Consider the following 20,224-nt stretch of genomic DNA (forward strand, 5'->3'; position numbering starts at 1 on the left):
TTATCTTTAGATTTTTCATTCGAAACGCCATAATCACATTCCATGCCATCAGAATTTTCCAGGGGGTAAATATTCCACTTTTTCTGTGTCGTAATTCACATTCTATATTCAAATCAATCTCGCCAATTATTCCACCTTGTTTGTGCAGAAGATAATCCCTTCGACTCAACCAATTCCACTTGACTCGCCCGTCTCCTCCCCTGTACCGCCGCTCTTCACATCCGATCCGCAACACAATATCAATACTAAATCTGTTTTCACGGATAAAAACAAATCCTGCAATCTAATGTCTCGTAGCAATCTACAGGACCGTCCCACAAGTATCCTTCGCGTTAACAGCACAAATTTCATCGGCGAACGCTTTATACCATCAAAATGTAGAATTCTACCTGGTTTTCGAGTTTATCCGACTTGCTGGCTAGTCCATTCAATTTAACGGTAATTTTCGAAAGTACACTCAATGAAGACCGTTCAATTTCCTGATAGAATAAAGTTTTTATCAGGACAGGTGAAATGTTGTCAAAGTTCGACACTCTTATCCATAAGAATAAACACACTTGCGCTTTCCCCACCCCCCAACACACACTAAGGTCTATTGGTTTCTGTGCCTCAAAACGGTGAGTGAATCTGGCAATAGAACACCCAATAAAAATTCAAAATCCGCATCAACTGCAACAAAATGGAATACTTGGGTGTAATTATTTTGTTGTAGTTCAACGGTGGAGGTATTCATTGATCATATTGGGCCGTGACCACTCCAAACCTTGTTTGTTGCCAAAATGTACAAAATATATAACAATAATATAAATAATAATAGTAATAATTATAATAAAAATTCATAATTGCAACAATAGTAACAATGATAATGATCATTACGGTAATGAAATAAAATAATAATGGTAATAACAATAAATACCCACTGAACACCACGACAATGAACACACATATATATATATATATCCCTTTACTCTTTCGTTACATCATTGGATAAGTAAAACCAATGGCTTACTGCACACCTACAACACTTGCAAGTACACAGGTGATGTCACAGCATCGACAATTACGACAAGAATTTCGAACGGTCAGGTGCGCTTGCAGCGGACACAAAGCGTAGGAAACTGCGAAGATTTGTCTTCATCCTTCAATCTCGTTTTTATGCCTTTGCCTTCCCAGGGTGATCAAAGTGCCATGACGGGCCTTTATTTGCTTATTCGTTTATTTATTTACTTGTTTGTCTGTTTGAAAGGTTATTAATTTATTTCTATATTTATTTCCCCATACCCAACTTCTCGTTTTCTATGCGTTTTTTGCAATTTCATGTTCTCCATAAATGTATGTCTCCAGTAGGTATGCGCTTCGGCACCCCTTAGTAAATAAACCCAACTCTGCTGCAGGGCATACACAGAAACCGTCAACACAAACATAGACAGGCGAACAAACACTGCAGCATCCATAACTCACCTATTTGTTTGCCATGGAGTTGTTACCATAAAGAGAATTACTATACAACAGCCGTGGTAGTACGGAGCACCCACAAGCATGCAGCATCACCCAGGTTTCAACAAGGGATGGGTATGCTTTCTGGCGCAGTCTTCACCGCTAAAAACCCGTCAACATCTACAAGAGCATGTCCCTTGTATTCCTTCCATCTTTTCACATGGAGAAACTACTTGCCCTCTTCTACTGCTACAAGCTGGTGACAGAACTAGCTTCACACTCGTACAACAAAATACAATTCTTATGTCCCACATATGGGAGGGCCGAAGGCCGTTGCCAGTTGCTGTGAGGTTGCGTGGTTCCAGTCAGTGAATTTCGTGATAACAAATCATTACGATAATATCAATAAGAGTGTTTAGTACCCAGATCTGTATGACCATTTCACCTAAGTTAATTGGGTTTATCTATTTATCTTAATATTTGAAGTTCCGAATCTTATACACAACAGTTTAATATGAGCTCTCAAAACAGTCTCGGGGGGGGAGAGGAGAGGAGAGAGAGAGAGAGAGAGAGAGAGAGAGAGAGAGAGAGAGAGAGAGAGAGAGAGAGAGAGAGAGAGAGAGAGAGAGAGAGAGAGAGAGAGAGAGAGAACACACCACGCGGACTGACTTGAGATGCACGGGGCCAAGTGTTATCGCCGAGAACATCAGTCACCCGTACCATGAACCAGTAATCCAATCCACATGGGAGTCCCGCCACCTCTCCTACTCCCCTCCACCCCACCACCTGTAATGTCCTCTAAATTTCCGGGACAAAAACATTACGAGTCAGCAGCCGGTGCCGCGGATGGAACGCGCCTCTCCGCCAGACCGCAAGTGCGGACGGGAGTGATCGTGCTGGAAGCGTGGGGGAGTTGTGGAAGACTAGAGGAGGTGGTGGGGTGACGGGGGAGGAGCGAGAGGTCGGTGTGCTCCGAGAGGGGAGGTAAGGGATTACGGAGAACATTTGCAGTTTAATTCGCATGTCCACTGTTTTCCCCAAAGTCGAATAGAATCATCTGGAGGCGGGTAGGATAAGTAGACGTCGACTAAGACATTCAAAGGGGTTTATGATATCCCTGGGCCAACCACCCCTGCTTCCCCCTACCCATTGATCCCAAAGATGGTACCCGATGTGTGGCAACGACCTCTGCAGAACCAACACCCCACCCATGAATGCCTGCTCAGCTGGCACAAGAGGAACCACAAATGACAAGGTACATCTAATTCTCAAAAACAGCGCTATTTCTCTTGCTCAAGACTTCTCTCCTTCCCTTTCTGCCCACGACGCTAAACATAGTTTGGTCCTGAATCTGAAAACGATAAATGCTGATAACACCCTTATGCATCTTGTTGATTCCTTGCTTTCTATGGAAAGATTAATCTAAACCACCAACAACTGGCTCCAACCCATTCCGTACCGATAAAGAAAGAAAGATGACATTCCGTATCGCCAATGAGACTGGAACACTCGAACACAATATGTGGAACCAATGAAAACAGCTCACCCGTTCAAAACATCTATACTTTTCCAATCGCGTAAAACCAACCATCCACATAACCCATGTAAACGACAAACTATAAACAAATTTGAGTAAATTATCAATCAATCCTACTAATCAAAGCCCGACCGCCCCCAAGCCATTCACAGACTCATTATGCTGCTCATAGATTTCCAACGACATTAAAATAAGTAAAGACCTGTCTACAACTAACAACCAATTCGCTATCGGGCACAGAAACTGTGGTACAACAATCTTTACTTGTAACGCCAACCATGACCAGTTTACTGCTCAACATTTACATTGTGCAAACTAGACCCGCCCCATTACTTTAACCAACACACCTGATGACCAGACCTTTCTTTCCATTACTCTAAGATAATCAGGCCATCGCCACCGGGGAAGTACTCCTGCCCTTGACCTAACCATGGCCTTCTCGTGGATACAAATACACCATTCTTTGTTATTCTACTAACTAGTAATTTGTTTTCAATACAACACGTTTCTGTACAAAACAGGTGCACCTGGGAACACATCAATCGACAACGAAAATGTAGTTCCATAATTCTGATTCCTCATGGGTTTGATTCAGGTGTCTATAATAGTAATACCGTGACGACCACGACTCGATTGGTATCAGTAAAACAGGTGTTATGGATTTCAGGTCTCCCGGTACATTGCTTGCCAGTTTGGTGGATGGCTTCAGCGACAGAGACAGCATGTGACATATGCTGTTGAACATCTAGAAGTATATATATATATATATTCCTTAACCATTATACGAGTATCAGGTGCCACTTTCCGGTTGTCGCTTGCTTCACTCATCTCTATGGCAACTTGGCCTCACTGCCGAAGAAGTTATGATTTATTTCGACTCATCTCTTCTAATTCAAGTGGGATCCAAGGGAACTCGAGCACAATCAAAATCATTAACTTTAATATGAAACACGAAGCCACCTTGCAACACAACATAATTTCACGGTTTTTATGTATACACGCAAGCGAATAGACAAGGTTGAGGCCATATCGTTTTCTTTTAAACCTTTCCCCACCTGAGCTATGACATGAACTCAGCACACCCAGGCAACTTGGTTCTACAATGACCAAGCAGAAGCAAAGAAGGATAATGTACTGCAATCACAATCGAGTTGGAAGACTGACGACGCATATTCGAGTTGTGCATTATTACCAGAAAAATATGACGATCCTCAATCCAGGAAAAACTTCCATTTTAATTTTGTAGTTGTACAATAATTTAATGTTGGTTATCGGATCCAGGAACGCCACTAATCGTACCTAACATTTTTATGCAACGCGAGACTGATTTTCAGTTTCTAGTTCAGAAATGGACACATATCCCTTAGGGGAGAATATATACATATTATAATATGGCAACATCGGCATGTAGTTACCCTAAGGAAAATCCTGCATGGCAACCCCACCAGAAGCCTGGGGCTGAAGGAAACGCCACATCTGTTGTAAACAGCAAAAACACAAGAGCAACACATGCACACAACTTTCAATATTCCGAGACTTAACATTGAAAGGCACCACAGTAAGACAGCTGTCAGAAGAAATGGGGATTTCCAGTTCTGTGATGAGAGTCATCCTCCACGACAGAACTCTTAAACTCTTGTCACGAAGTCCATTGGACAGCTGTCAAACGATGTTGACGGTTTCTGGTTCTGTAGTTTTAATTGGTAATAATTTGAAAATTTCAATACAGACTTTATGTCTTTCAATCTTAAAGACAGGTCAACAAGAAGGAAACAATTCTGTTCACCAAAACAAACATGAAATGGCAGATAATATAAAACCATACATGATCCACCTTATGTCGTGAAATTCAGCATGTTGCATCTAGAGGAAAACAACCAATAACAACCAGCATCACATGGAAACGGGAATTAAATGCATTCCAATTTCTTAAAGTTTACCAATAAATCTACTCTTCCCTTAGACATGTTACTTCTTTCAACTGCGTCAACTTCTTTCAACTGTCCTTGTCTTCCTCCCACACCATCTTCATCAACTTCCTCCAGACTTCTTCTGGTACTTCTTAGCACCTACGTAGTCACGATCACTTCAACATTCGCTCGAACAACCTCATTTCATGGATTAACATAACGGACGCTCAATTGAACTAGATGTGTTACAACACATACTGTTCCGTACTGCAAACTCTTGGAACATACGTCTTCTAACTATACTCACAACCGTGGGCGTTGTGTCACCAATTCACGATGTGTCCGTGCGTGTGTGTGTGTGTGTTGGATGTCCGATGTAAGAAATAGATTTGATCCTTACCTTTGGCAAACGCGGGGTATATGAAACCGTAAGGTTTCAAAGCCGAAAAGGCTTCAGGCCTTGAGAAAACCTGTACATGTTTACGCCACTCCGGTTCTACCCGCACTATCCATGCGTGTGGATAGATGGAATATACACATACAGTGAACGTTAACACCTGCGAAGAACCAAGTAGCAGATGTTCATCCACCTCAACCTCACTAACACATAGCGTGTCCGTACATCTGCGCTGACTTCGCACAACTAAAGTTGTATTAGTCACATAATCAAAACAAATATGTTAGGAATTCGCAAGGATAAACACACCCAGTAGTAGTGGTGATAAGAAAAAACACCAGTCTGGATACTAGAGTCCATCGTACTCGGTACACCAACACATCTGAGGTGGAAGATTTGTGGGAGAAGACCTGAGAGGCGACTTGGCCCCATTGATGCAACCCACCAACATCGATGATAAAACTACAGCAGTAATATCGTGTGCTCTCAACCCACATACACACAAAATGTTCTGCGTGCGTGTTTTGAAGTAAGGCGGATTGCCACAATGAAATATCGTCCATACACTCTCGATAAGACAGGTTCTATTAGTCATAACTATACCCCTTTTAGGTATGTTAACAAAAAATATTCTCCACTCTTTTACTCCATCATCCAAACATAAAACGATAATAACAACAAGTACAGCAACAACGCTAACAATAACACATAAAAAACGTGCTCAGGATAAACCCCACAAAAAGTTAGACGCCAGACATGACACACAGCCCGCAGAATGCCGGACCTCCACACGGAAAAAAAAAATCGACATCAACAAAACACAACGTCGCCCGTCCCCAACTACACCTCGCACAACGGGTATACTGGCTGACAATAGCATCACCCCCACCCGCCCACACACATCCCCCACCGGGTCACACCAACACTAAACCGGACCTTCACGCACCTATGTCATGTCGTGAAAATTTCATTAATACGCCAACCAGCTGAACAAGAGAATGGGTTTCGATGCTTGTAAAACCACAACACCTTTGTACTATACGAAATCTAAGGTCTAATCTGGAGGGGTAAAAATTGTTGTGTTGATCACGAGTACAGCAACTGATTATGGCGGGATATAGCCAATATGCAAGATACACAATCATGGGGTAATTTCAACCAATCAAATCCATGTTAAACAAACCGTATCAGAATTCACGTGCAAGAGATGAGAATATTCAAAGCACTTTATTCAAATTATTTTGACATTTTTAACTTAACCTAAATCAGGTCCAATTCAGCAATTTCCCATTTAAATAATTCTCCAAAGCAATGTACCCAATGCCGTTTTTTTTTCATCCCGGTACGTGCTGTGATCGGCGCGTGGGATGGGGTGGATGGGCAGCGGAAAGCCAAGACTCCGCCAAAAGGGAAAGAGTTTGCCGCCAGCGTTACGGAAGTATGGCGGTCGAACTCTGATGGTCGAGGACGTGGGTGTCATCACGATAGAGTAAAGTAGGGCTGTGTGACACTGCAGTTAAGGTTCATGGCGAAGAGTGGGTCGACGGCATGTCAACGTCACAGGAACGTACACAGAAAGTCTAGTTGGATTGCGAGACGCACGGGGGAACGGGCCGCCTGAAGCAGCGAATAAAGATGCGCACAATTGGGTGCAAGATAACCCGGAAGAGGGTGGGGCTAAGGCTGAGGAAGAGGTAGCAGTTCCAAAGGAAGCAAAGAAACAAGATGCAGGAGAAACACAAAGATGACAGAAACCTGAGGGGTGAAAATGTGGCCGAGACGAGCTTGCGGCAATGATACCAAGAGAAAAGAGGGGAAAGGTATCACTGGAAGTGGGAAGGAGAGGGAGAGGGAGAAAGATATAGAGGGGGAACAAATCAACAAAAACATATAGAATAAATAATAATACTAACCATCCACGCAGTATGTGTACCGCGACAGAAAAGACAACAATCAACGAAACCAAGTGTGATCATCGGGATGTGACACAAGGGGGTCGACCTTGTGTGCTGCTATGACGAGGATGTTGGAAGACCCGAGCACGTGCGGAGTGGGGAGGGGGGGAGGAGGAGGCGGGGAGGGACCGAGGGGAATGACTCAGCAGGTGAGCAGCAAGGGGGGGGGGGAGTGGGGGTCGAGTCAACAGGAGTGCAGCGTAAGGGGGGAGGGGGGAGAGAAGACCGCATGGGGAGGGAAGAGGGGAGAGAACGGGAAGAGGGGAATGGAGTTGGATTGGTGGGGGGAGGGGAAACACAGAAAGACGAAAGGGTCAAAACGTGTTTGAATGAAACTGGGTGCGTAGAGTAAAGCCCCTATGAAACCAAGAACTGTTCTCTGCACTGAATAAAATCGACTAACGTTAGCCCAAAATATTTGTGTAAAGAAATGTGGAACGGCGATTCCGGACATACTTTCTTAGTTGTTGGCAAATGATATAATTCAGTCAATGGTAACCCTCCACCTTTTCAAGGAATGGCTAAACTCGACAAACACATCAATAAAGGTTATCCCAAGGTAACCTTTTAGCTACCGCTAGGTTTATTTTCTAATGGGGATATATAGATATATATATATATATATATATATATATATATATATATATATATATATATATATATATATAGTATACACACATTACAAGTAGGTATATGGCGACAAGTTAAAATTATTCCAAACAATGCACTAGTTTCGCACAAGATAATACATCGATAGTGGTCTCTCTTTCCCGCCTTTATATTTATGTGCAAGTGTACGTGTGCGCGCCCACGGGCCATGAGTGCATATCAATGCTATGAAAAATGCAGACAAAAAAGGTGACGATTTGCGAGTAGTGTTAGGGTAAGTCTTATTTAATGGAGTTTTTGAGCATGTTTGAGATTTTAACCAAGAATTGAATTGGCAAATAGTAAAAATATCTAACTTCTAATTCTGTATTACACAGGAATATCACTCAATCCAGCAACACCAATTTTGATAACAGGTTACAAGTTGGTACATTCTGTAAAAACATTGTCATTACATAATGTAACATGAGATGTGGATTTTTCTATATACGCCAAAAATAAAAGGCACTACAAATGTGCGTTCACGTTTTTTTTTCTGTCTTCAGCATTTGCCGCGTGACCTATCAAAACAATTCGGATATAGCTGCTTGCGAGCTGTTGGTAGTCAAACTGGAAGCAACAATTAATGTTTCCTAATGAATGAATACGGTACTTTTGTTCCTCAATGGCACACTAGATTTTGTTTGCCCTGTTTTGGCATGGTCCTCTAAAGCAATACTCTCCGGCTGCCGACATACGATTTTATCTACGCCCACTTTATGGGAAGAGGAGGGAGATGGAGTATGGGAGTGGCCTCGCCGACGTGTCAGCCCTTCAGGATGGCAACATTCATCTTATCCAAGTATTCAACGCATACACTGTTTTTCCTTTCTTGGCAGAGATGCAGGGAGCCAAGGTTCATACCATACACCTGGGCCTATCACATGTGGCAGCGCTGCACACAATAGCATTGAGAGCGAGGTCCAACAAAAACGATGCAAGACATGGCAACAGAGGTTGCCTAAGGGGTAACCAGACAAACGACCGCATGGAGGAAGGGATACGACCACGAAGTGTGCCTGTGTGTATATGATGTGCGTGCCCGTGTGCGCATGGAGTGCGAGCGCACACACACAGAGTGAGAGAGAGAGAGAGAGAGAGAGAGAGAGAGAGAGAGAGAGAGAGAGAGAGAGAGAGAGAGAGAGAGAGAGAGAGAGAGAGAGAGAGAAGGGGGAGGGGACGGCCATGCTCTGGAGTACAACACGCGGTCAAGAGGCTGCAGAGACGGAGGAAACAACAACAAAGAGAGGTAGGGAGAGACGGAGGGGAGAGGAAAGAGGGATGTGGAAGAGTGGGGAAGGAGAAGAGCGAGCCGAGTGGGACTAGAGAAGAGAGGGAGGGTCAACAAATAGGGAGGTGGGGGGCGATGAGTCCATTTAAAATAGGAGAAACGGTCCTAGCACCCCACCATGGGGGAGGGGGAGGGGGGGTCCCCACCCACGGTGTTTGAGGGCGGTTCACGCCACAGGTGGCCAGCAAAGGCTGCAGAAGAAAATGAAAAGGTTGTGTGAAAGAGTTTTTAAGTCCTATTGCAATGGCAATGTGGTAGGCGTTCGCAAGACGTGATGATCTGGTCATTTAGGGACCAAATCATATGGATGTATGCCCTCTGCCAGGTTATTTCTGATTCCGAAAAAAAAAAACAAATTCCCTCAATTTTATAGTCATGACGTGTTAGTCTCCACTTTAGACGAGAAAATACGTGGGCTGGGATCCGATGGAGGTAAACTAACAGATTAATGTAACCACAGAGAAAAGCTATCTATTCACCAGAGTAGATGCTATGTCGACGCAAAATCTGCGTGAGGAGACACAAATGAGTCGAGATGACCATGTCCCAGTGCAATATATCATGTAGATGCTGAACGCGGCAAACCGCAGTAAACTGCCTAGCCCACTAGAACACCCGTTTGGAAACCTTGATGAACGATTACTTGTTTCACTGTCAACCAAAACAAAGAAGGGAGAAAGAAATTTTGATTTCAACTTACACCGGTAAGACCCCTCTAAATAATCTTCAACACTTGTCAAATCATATTACTAAGAAGAAACAATAATAGGACGATATTAAATGAAAACAATTTATAGCCCAACACAAATACTTTTATCATTTGTGTTGATCATGCATTACTTGCTTAGCTTGTCTTGCACCGGAAAACACTGCAACAGAAGTGGGTCTATTCCCATTCCGAAAACACAGGTCAGTGAGTGTTCATACCTCTAGGAACAACGAAGGCGAGGAAGGGCAAACAAGGGTGGAGTCCTTCAACAACGTAGGCCCCGGGTCCCATGCCCCAAGCCCAAGCGTTGTTGAGCACCTGTTATCTAGGAAACGTTTTGCGACTCACCCTAGGTCACCCCTGAGTACAAAACAATGAACCAGCTTCGAAGAGAAATCGAAGGTGCGGTGATGTCACATCACTTTAGGGCGATATCAAAGGGGGACCAGACCACTTGTGATGCATCCTGAGTTGTGTCAAGATTAGACTTGCCCATTCATGACAAGATATATCCGGAAAAGCGCAACCCAAAATAATAAAAATTATTACTCCTGAATAGCAAGGAAAATGGGTATACTAGTAACACCACCAGTTAATAAGGACAATTAAAATGACAAATCAAGTAGACATTATGAAACGACCCAATCAAAACTAATGGATTTTTTCTATAACAAGACAGATTTGTGAACTGTATGATCCAAAAACAAAATGGGATATAATCTAAACCAAATCACCCCACCCCCGAGTCCGGCAATCCCTTAACTAAGCTAATGAATTTTGCAAATATTACTCTGATTAATGCTTGAGGACTAATGATAGACTTTTGACAAAAAGGGAATGTCAATCGACCAATAGCATCTTAGTCCAACCCTTGGCCTAATCTGTATAAAATCCCTATGGTGTCACCGGTCTGACGTTACAACAGATCAGCTGTGATCAGGGTATGGACCCCCACCTCCGCCCAAACAAGTCAGTCACAAGACCTTTACCATTAAAAAAAGCGGGGTTCAACGTCGATCGCCTACCCATAATGCAATTCCGTTAATCGTGCTACCAGTAATTATAATCGGGCATACAGATTGGTTCCGACCTAGTACCATCCTCACCACACAATTATATGCACCTGTGATGTTCCCGTGGCAGCATTAATTACAAAAAGCTAGGCAGCCTGCACATGGAAAGATTAGAGGTTGTCTCATATTAATAACGATTATATATTTTTATTTGCATTTCTAATTTACAACAAACAATCCTTGTGGTCCCCATAAGTGTAAACTAAATCGACATGTTGAGCACATTTCATAAAAGATATACAACTGAACCTATGACTATTCCTCCTCATTCAGATCTATGACAGAATCAAATTCAAAAATCAAAATTACTCTCATGTTTGAACGCGCCCCTTCTTCCCCTCATCTGACACACACATACAAAAGCACATCACTACTCCATATCTATGTTGACACTAATTTTCAATAATGCTAAGTATATTCATTTGCTTTTGGCTAATGTAGAGTATTTAATTCATCAAGGAACCTGGCCGTTTGATTTTTCGAACCGTGTGACAGCTAAATGTGGTGGTTACATGAATGAAACTGAACAAACATGGTACCGCCCTGAATGGTGTGTATACATTTTGCCATTACTTGGAAGCTCAAGTATGCAGTGCCACTATTTCATATGCTACTCACATTTCAATTCACCCCTGCGATTTTTTGTCAATGTCACTTGTTAACCATTATTGCACCTGTCGACCACACCCATCAGTGACTGCAATGCAAATCTAAACTGCATTATCTTCTGTTGTTACAAGTTCCTTATGGCTTGAAATGTGCCGTTTCGCCAATAAAATCTACATAGTGCAAGATGGTACACTCTAAATTGGTAAGACATGAAAATGCGACGCATCGAAAGGCTGAGGGGAATGCACTACTATATATATCCTAGTTATTTTTGTAGGTCGATATCTACAACTGAGAACTAAACATCTTGCAGCATTGCTTATAATATTCTATTTTCTGAACACTGAAACCAGAATAGAAATATACTACATACACTAATTAGTATGGAAACCCCGTTGCAGGATTGTGTAAAAAAGCAAAGATCCTCCATATCTGAATCCTGCATATCTAATTACTCAGGTCACACTTACATCACTGCCAAGGTAAAAAAGAAGTGGTCGTTGAAAATTATGACCAAACCTCATTGCAAAATCACACATGCAATCCAATCCTAGTTGCAATGGCCAACAATGCAAATTAATACATAGCATGAAATTACTTATACAGTAACGTTTGCTGATTATAAAACAATGGCTGTGGTCAAAGCATAACTACCTAAACAAACGGTCAAATTGTGGGCGTTCCATTGCAAACTGCAACTGATCTTTGTTGAACAGTTGATATATCAAACTACTCATACATAACCAGGAAGCCAACATCTGTTTGGAAAGATCCCAGTAACGCCAATCAAATTACAGTGCTGAAGAGAATCCTACTAGAGCAGGTCGTTACTTTTGTATATCCTCATATCAACACCCAGAAAGCTCATGAATAGCCAGACAGTACACAGCCACCACGAGGAGGAGGATTCTGCATCAATCAACGAACTGAAGCACTGGGGTACACACGATTTACTCAATTGTGCGACAGCAATCGCATCCAACCAACTCTACTTGCACAATTCGTTCTGGCAGATCACAAACGGTTCCTAGCGGGGTAGGGTCAGGACAGCTACAAGTAATTCTTTTGAACCAATTAATTACGCCCCTATATGATGCACACAAGTGACTTCATTCAGCAGAAGTGTGGCCACCAAACGGTATGGGTTAAAGAAGAAGGTGTGCATTAAGAATTAATAAATACATAAATAAGAATTACAATACTTTATAGTGCTGTGCATTCACAATGAACCTAATGCATTCACTTGCATGCGACTTAAAATATCTTGTTAAATAATTGATATAATGTAGTTTTAAAGCAGTTCTTATATGATAATGCTATCATCAGCAAAAATTGCAACCACAATGTACAGTTGATACATTAGTCATGATGAGACCACTGAGAATCAGACCAATAAGGATACTGGTGATCATAATTTACCTCACCATGGTTTTGTTACGGTCTATAGTCTACCAGTTCTTCTATTCTCTATCCTCAAGATGCCAACCCATTAGCAACACCTTATTTGACAAAGGCGTAATTAAAACTATTAAATTATGAACGTGCCGATTGTTACAAATGAAAAGCCAACTTCATTGACTAAATGAACGTAAATATATGACAATACTACCTGCCCCAATAACAATTGAATACTGGAAACTCAGCTTGAAGTAAATATTGCTTACACTGCTGGCTATTGTGAAAATATTTCAAGTGAAATCATTCATCAAGTCCAACAAAATAATTATGATTTAAAAATTTCTATTGACTGAATTTCATGTCATCTTGCCTAAATGAAATTATGAACATTATTATTGGCCAATACTTCTCCCATCACACCAGATATTCGTTAACGGCAAATACTCCCCAACAATCAAAATATCATTCTAAGGTGTTGTTATGTAGGTGTCATAAAGAGCATAACAACGAAACAAGCGTTGCATAAGAGCAACGTTGAAGCTACGATGAAACGAAAATAATAACAACAAAAACAATACTAAATACACACGTCTCTCTCTCACATAACAAATACACTGATCACAGTGCATGTTACCCCATACAATTACACCTCCGTGTATCAGTACATATTAAAATATGTACGCCCACTAACCTATTCGGAATGCCGCCCCCATATTTGGTATAGGGTACAATAATTAGAATAACACTAAATAATGGTGTCCTGTTCAACTCAAAGGCAGCACCCTTTAGCAATTGCGCCTGTTCTAGTGCATTTGTACGGGTCAGACATTTCCAATACCTATGTTGCCTTGAAGGCAACCATATCTATCAATCATTCTATCTTGTTTACAAGAATGATTCAAGAACGCAACTGCATTGTGGAAATGGAAAGGGACCAATATGCATTTTACTAATACCGACATCGACAAATACTCCCAGTACCACTACCGTGTACTCTTTGTGTCGAGTTGATTCACCAACAAATCGCCTCATACTCCCATACAGGATCCACATACAAGTGAAATATCCCTGATACCTTGGTTAAATCCGCGCACTGGTTACCCAAACCGGGTTCTTCACGTGCACAAGCAGGCGTTATTTGCATTAATTATCATATACACCACGAAACCACCAGGTATACAAAGTATACAAGGTTTCAAAGTGCAGTCGTATATATATATATATATATATATATATATATATCACTAGAAAGAAATATCGTCTTAATAATACAATTCTCAGGTTTCTTACTGACCAATTCACCGTCGACTATGATGCAGCAGACAACCACGCCCCCTAGTACAAAATTCGAACGCTTTAATTTAGCACCAAACTGGTTAATCCCACAGACAATAGTGCCCAAGTGCTAAACTTCTAAATGTAAGAAGTATTCGAAATATATCCGATAATTACCTTCGTTCAATTGCTTAACAGTACAGGTTGTTGGCCAAACTTCACCACAGCAAGAAGCTAACCGTCATAACGTATCCGAAAAGCTTAATTTTGTATAATAAACCTGCACACCATGATGTATGAAAAAACACAAAATTGGAAAACATTTACAGTACACACGAAAATTAAATGTAAACGGCACAGTGATCAAGGTAACCAAATGTAAACATAAGAATAACAAATCCAAATTCAACAACCTGGCCCAACGACTGCCAACCATGCGTACAGCTACTTCATTGCGCGCTTGAATACATGCCTACCAGCAAGTGTTGTGACTCGTCTTTGCACCAGTTTACGGTGGTTGCAATAAACCACCGCACAATATCGATCCCATGGGTCACCACACCTGCAAGTTGGCCTCCTAGGACACTCGGCCAAATGTAACAAGTTACTTTACTTGCGCACGTTTTCTTCAACTGTCACCATCCTTCAGAAAAAGTGGATAAAGTCTACAGCATCAGCGCGTGCCTTCGACGTACCTATGTGTTAACAACCACACCTTCCACGTCTCGCGTTGCACCTGCTTAGTATCCTCAAGTTGAAGATATAAACTACACGTTGATCATTTATATAATACGTGTCTTTTCCCCATGTTTGTATAACAATTTGTAATTCGTGTCCTTTCCTCATGTTTGTATAATAATTTTAAATTCTAAACAAAAATACACTAACATAGAACAATAAATAAATAAATCATTAGACGTGCATATTAAACCTAAACAGCAGAAATGTCTTCTAATCATCACTTTGCAATGGCAAAAATACAATCAAATTTCATGTACATGAGGAAAATCACAAGAGGAAGGTCACACGGACCCCTTGACATAAGCGTTCAGCGTGGCCAAAGAGATGAACTGCAAAACCTAGCCCTTTTTCTTTAAGGCCACACGCACTCCCAGTTTCCCGCGCAATCTGTGTTGTAACCCGCGGATCCATGATGACGTCACGAGCACTTGCACGACCAGTGTGTGCGTGCGTGTGTGCTCACAGCACGGGGCAACTGGGGAGGGGGGTGAGGGGGAATAACCTGGGGGGGGGGCACGTACATAGAGAAGTGTGAAGCATGGAACCTGAGATACAACACACCCTACCTTGCTGCGCAATAACACAACACTTAGAATAATGAAAAACACGCAGGGCCCGTGCGCAACTAATAGCCTCAGGTCACATTCATTTTGCTAGTCAACCCGAACTCCGGCGCCAAAGCAACCAGATCCACTCCACCAGAGAAATGACCTTGGAGAGGTTAACGCAAACAGCCAGACCGCAACGCGTTCTCCTGCGTATTATCTCCCTGGATGTTTCCATAAGAACTACTCGGGGCATGTCACATGACTGGTGCCACACCAATCGTGTGTAACAGTTGTTCAATTCACCACGACTGATTTAAATAGTGTGTGTGTGTGTGTGAACACTCAGAACTGTTACTAAAAACTTTCGTACAAATTGTTAACTACATTTTTATATAAAATAAAATAAAAAGTTTCGCTGTGGGGCGCACGTAATGGGGACAGGTAACGTGAACCTATATCAGCCGCTCAATAATCAACTTATACAATGCATTACATACTGTTGATTACTGCAATCTTATCTTATAGAAGACGCGCCTAGTACAACATAGTGTGACGTACTGGATGTAAACAAACGGTTCAACGGGCTGGGTGGCGGCGGGGACGACTCGAGTCAGGCGGGAAAATGAAGGCGGTTATGAACGTTATGTTGCCAACGAGTGTATTTCATACTCAAAAATTATTGCAATCGACATTGATACTATTTCTCAATTACTGTATCTGACAGTACTTCTAAAACTCCCATTCCAGATTCCCTAAATTGAAAAAGTGGAAAATACACACGAATAAAACTCAGTGGTAACTACTTCAAATCCAGAATGAAAGAAACCAAATGAATTCCATGTTAAAACACTGACCAATGAAAACACAAACATATGACATGCTAGAACCCTGCAAATGTAAGGTCCTCCTTCACCTGATATCAAATTGCGAGAACATAGTTTAGAAAGCGTAACACTGTATTGACAGGTTATGACAACACATGCGATACAAAATCCTGGATTAAATCGACATGCATTAACCAGAACAAAAACTTAGAAGAGCAATGTAACGTAAAAACTGGGTTATTCAAACTGCACGGTACAGACTAACATCAACAACACAACACACTACGGATTAACTACCCCCATCAGGCACTTCAATAATGACGTAAATGCTTCTATCACTATAGATACATATTGATTCACACGCCCCCTCCCCTCCCCATCACACCTTACAAATACTGCCACCTCATAGAGCATCATCGGCACGTACACAATGCGATTACTACCGCACGTGCATCGGTCAATAGATGACCTTATCCTCACGCATAAATTGCGTACCCCCAAAATGCATGCTGGCAATCAAATCCGTAAGTGTTTGCACGGGTGTGGGAATATCGGGTTGTGCATACATGGTGGGTGGGTGGGGTGTGAAGTATCGTCGGATGTTTACCCTAAGATGACAGGATGACAGTGTAAATAAATGGGGTTGCTGGAGAAGAAGCCTCACCAACACTCCATCACACCTATTTCCTTTAATGGAAATTCGCTTATTTACTTTTTTGAACACCTAATTGGGGCAACCACTGTACAGGAAAATATATCCATACACTGGATTGTCAATATCCTTATCAGCACAACGTTCCTTGCAACTCCTAAAACTTCCTGGCAACACATCGTCTGTAGCCATCAATAACAGGTATATTTCCATAAAATGACAATGCATTTCTCATTCCGTATACAAGTCCGTATATAATTCACCCCATATCAACTCGTTACCTCAACATGGTATACACTGCAAACTAATTTCCCAACAAAGCATTGCTTTACATCTTCGATACTGTTGACAGTTTGACAACCCACTGCATATCTAACTTGCCATAAGCTAGTCCTATGACAGCCTGTCTACCTTGATCCATTCGAGAAAACAGCACAAGGCCCAAGATGATAACACAACGAAGGGGAAACGTCTTCAAATTATCTAGTGCCACACTGGTTAATATTGCATCTACTATATATTGTACTTCTTCGACATAACATGTTTATATTCTATTATGTAACAACCTATATAAATTCCAATACCAATACACCCTATTTACATTCATCCATAACGCGGAATTTGTGCCGGAGCCGTCATGTTGTTGTGGCAATATATTTCATAAGGCTGAACTGCACAACTTCCCACACCAATTGAGTACATGGCAACAATTCCTGAAGACCCTGGATCACATTAATGTTAAATTGCATGAGGCACAGACTCATTGCATGCATTCCCATACACCTTGTCTCTTTCACAGCACAACCTGCCAAAATATTAGCTACACAATTATTGCACTAATGTCTAAAATAAACTGTGACCTGTGCAAAATCAAATGCCCTTGTAAAAGTGTCACAATTTAAACACAAAAAAATGCACTACTTCAAACAAAATAATCACTTCCTAGAATGTTGTTATAAAAACATGTAACCTGATGCTACCATAATGGGTCATTCATATGCATCAATACATACACCTGAAGTCCCTACATCTACATTTAAAATTACAATTCCTGACGTATAATATGCTATGATGTCAGCCTTGTAGTAGGCTAAATGCTAATGCATGCCACACACCTACATTATAATGCATATACAAGTGACAACTGTATATTTTCATATCATAATATAAAGTAGTTGCTATCATGACTAGTCACACATTATGGCCCCTTTCATATGTGCGGAATTAGTGTAATAGTAGACGTATCACATGCACTTGTGATCACTAGAATCCGGCAAATTTTCATGTCATTTGCAATTCAACAAACGATCGTTGGCACTTCACTGAATACACACCTCTTCTTGTAAAGATGATTAAAGATTTGCTTCAATAAACACTTGTATAAATCGATCCAATTTTAAACAAAACACTCGCCATATATTACGGTAACAAAATACACTTGAAAAAATGTATATGCATCACAAACACAATACGTTACCCTTGCGTTACCCGATCGTACGCCCCTGAAGCCGATTCGTACTCGCAAATATTCGAACATCACTACCCTCACTGTTTTTTTTCGCACAATTATCGTTTCTCAAACAAGTATCAAGTGTAATGTAGAACTATTTGACAAGAGTCATCACGTCATTGGTAGAATCATGTATCTTACATGGCTATATATACATATAAAACAATTATATGATCACTATTATGGGTGCAGGCAACCCTCGTATTTTTGTCATGTTATCCGGAACACAGCTGGCAAACAAAAACAATCAAGTGTTGTACTCACCTCCCGATTGCTGGCTGATATGGGATAACGGTGTCACAGCAGGTTCTTCAGGGGGTCTGTTAACGCTGCGTGTAGTGCAAACGTCCAAATTGCTGTTCATGGCATAGGAATCCACCCCCGTGCATGGCTCTTGCCTGCCTCCTACGTCTGACCACTCTCACCAACGTCGAGTTATTCACAATCTTGAAATAATTATCCACAGTTAAATAATATCCAGGGGTCATCCAATGGTGGTGTGCATAAATAATGCTCCGAGACACACGTGAAATAGCACAGAAAGATTCCAACGCAAACAACACAGCCATGCACAAACGGGCGGCGAGGTAGGCAGACCCACTTGGCGGGAACTCACCGAGCGACGTCGTCACTACCTCACACACGCCTTGGAGAGAGACAGCGCGGAGAGACAACGCGAGGGAGAGGTGGAGGGAGGAGAGAGGGAGGTGGGGAAGCGCGGGAGGTGGAGAGAGACAGACGAGTCGGCGGGCAGGAGGGCGGGAAGGAGTGGGGAAAGGGGGGGGGGACGCGGGAGCAAGGGGCGGAGAGAGAGACGCGGGCGGGGTGAGACAGGAAGAGCGGAGGGTGAGGTAGATGGTAGAGTGGGACGGGCGGGCGAGCCGCTGTAAAGAGCAGCCGATGGCTCGATCCGCACGGCTCTTGCCTCACTCGCTCTTGGCTCTTTGCCCGACTCGGCTCGGCATCCACCTCTAGTGACTCCCCCAGCACTCACCACCGCTTCCACACCAGCAATACAACAACCCCTCCTTCACTCCACGCGCTATGCCTTGTGCACACACTTCTACACGTGTACTGCACCATTTGTATAACACACTATATTCACTACATTTGCATGCTAAACATAATACATTTATAGTCAGTGTGTATATTCATATGACAAAACACCATACTGGAACTCTAGGCCATACTTACATTGCATGCAGGTTGACCTTCAAATATACATGTTGGAATCTAGCTGCACCCCCCCAATATGGCGGTTGCAGCTGGTTCTGTTTTGGTTTGAGTTGGTATCGAGATATGTCGTAGGTCCAACTGCCTTGAGTTCTAGATACAGATTCATCCAATATTTATAATCCCTTTGGACGAGTTTCAAGTAAAATGGACAAGAAATGTGGAAGAAAACCGCGTGAATGTGCTTGGCAGGCTGGCTAGTGCTGGTCTAGGGATGGCAGCAGGCTGGGAGGGTTAGCTGTATCACCCCCCAAGGGGGACTACCCCCAATCCGCCTGTCCCTCACCCTGAACCAGCTGCACAACAGCTGAACCGACCAGTAACATCGCTCCCATTCCACTCTGGTCCAATGAACGGTGGTGGTGCTGAGGCTCGACCAATGAGCGTCTTGCACCCCTGCCATCTGGCCAATCACCGTGTATACCGGCCCGGGGAAGGGAGTGGGGGAGCACTGGGGGCCAAGGCTGGTTGAGATAT

The 20,224-nt window shown here is 42.4% G+C and overlaps 1 protein-coding gene across 4 annotated transcripts in view; it reads right to left on the reverse strand.

Annotated features, from left to right (window-relative positions):
• Positions 1-20,021, reverse strand: part of LOC143018627 (uncharacterized) — a 171,696-nt gene extending 151,675 nt beyond the window's left edge. Inside the window, exons 1-2 of one of the 4 annotated variants that reach the window (XM_076174160.1) lie at positions 19,709-20,021; positions 18,779-18,960 (exon numbers count right to left, since the gene is read on the reverse strand). In XM_076174160.1, the coding sequence (XP_076030275.1) occupies positions 18,779-18,878 (100 nt within the window). In that variant the 5' untranslated portion in view covers positions 18,879-18,960; positions 19,709-20,021. Of the gene's footprint in view, positions 1-18,778; positions 19,483-19,708 lie in introns of those variants that run through there. The other 3 variants (XM_076174161.1, XM_076174159.1, XM_076174162.1) reach the window with 3 other exon arrangements.
• Positions 20,022-20,224: the final 203 nt, after the last annotated feature.

This window comes from Oratosquilla oratoria, chromosome 35 (assembly GCF_046742065.1).
Source record: "Oratosquilla oratoria isolate Oo_2021 chromosome 35, ASM4674206v1, whole genome shotgun sequence".
Taxonomy (NCBI): domain Eukaryota; kingdom Metazoa; phylum Arthropoda; class Malacostraca; order Stomatopoda; family Squillidae; genus Oratosquilla; species Oratosquilla oratoria.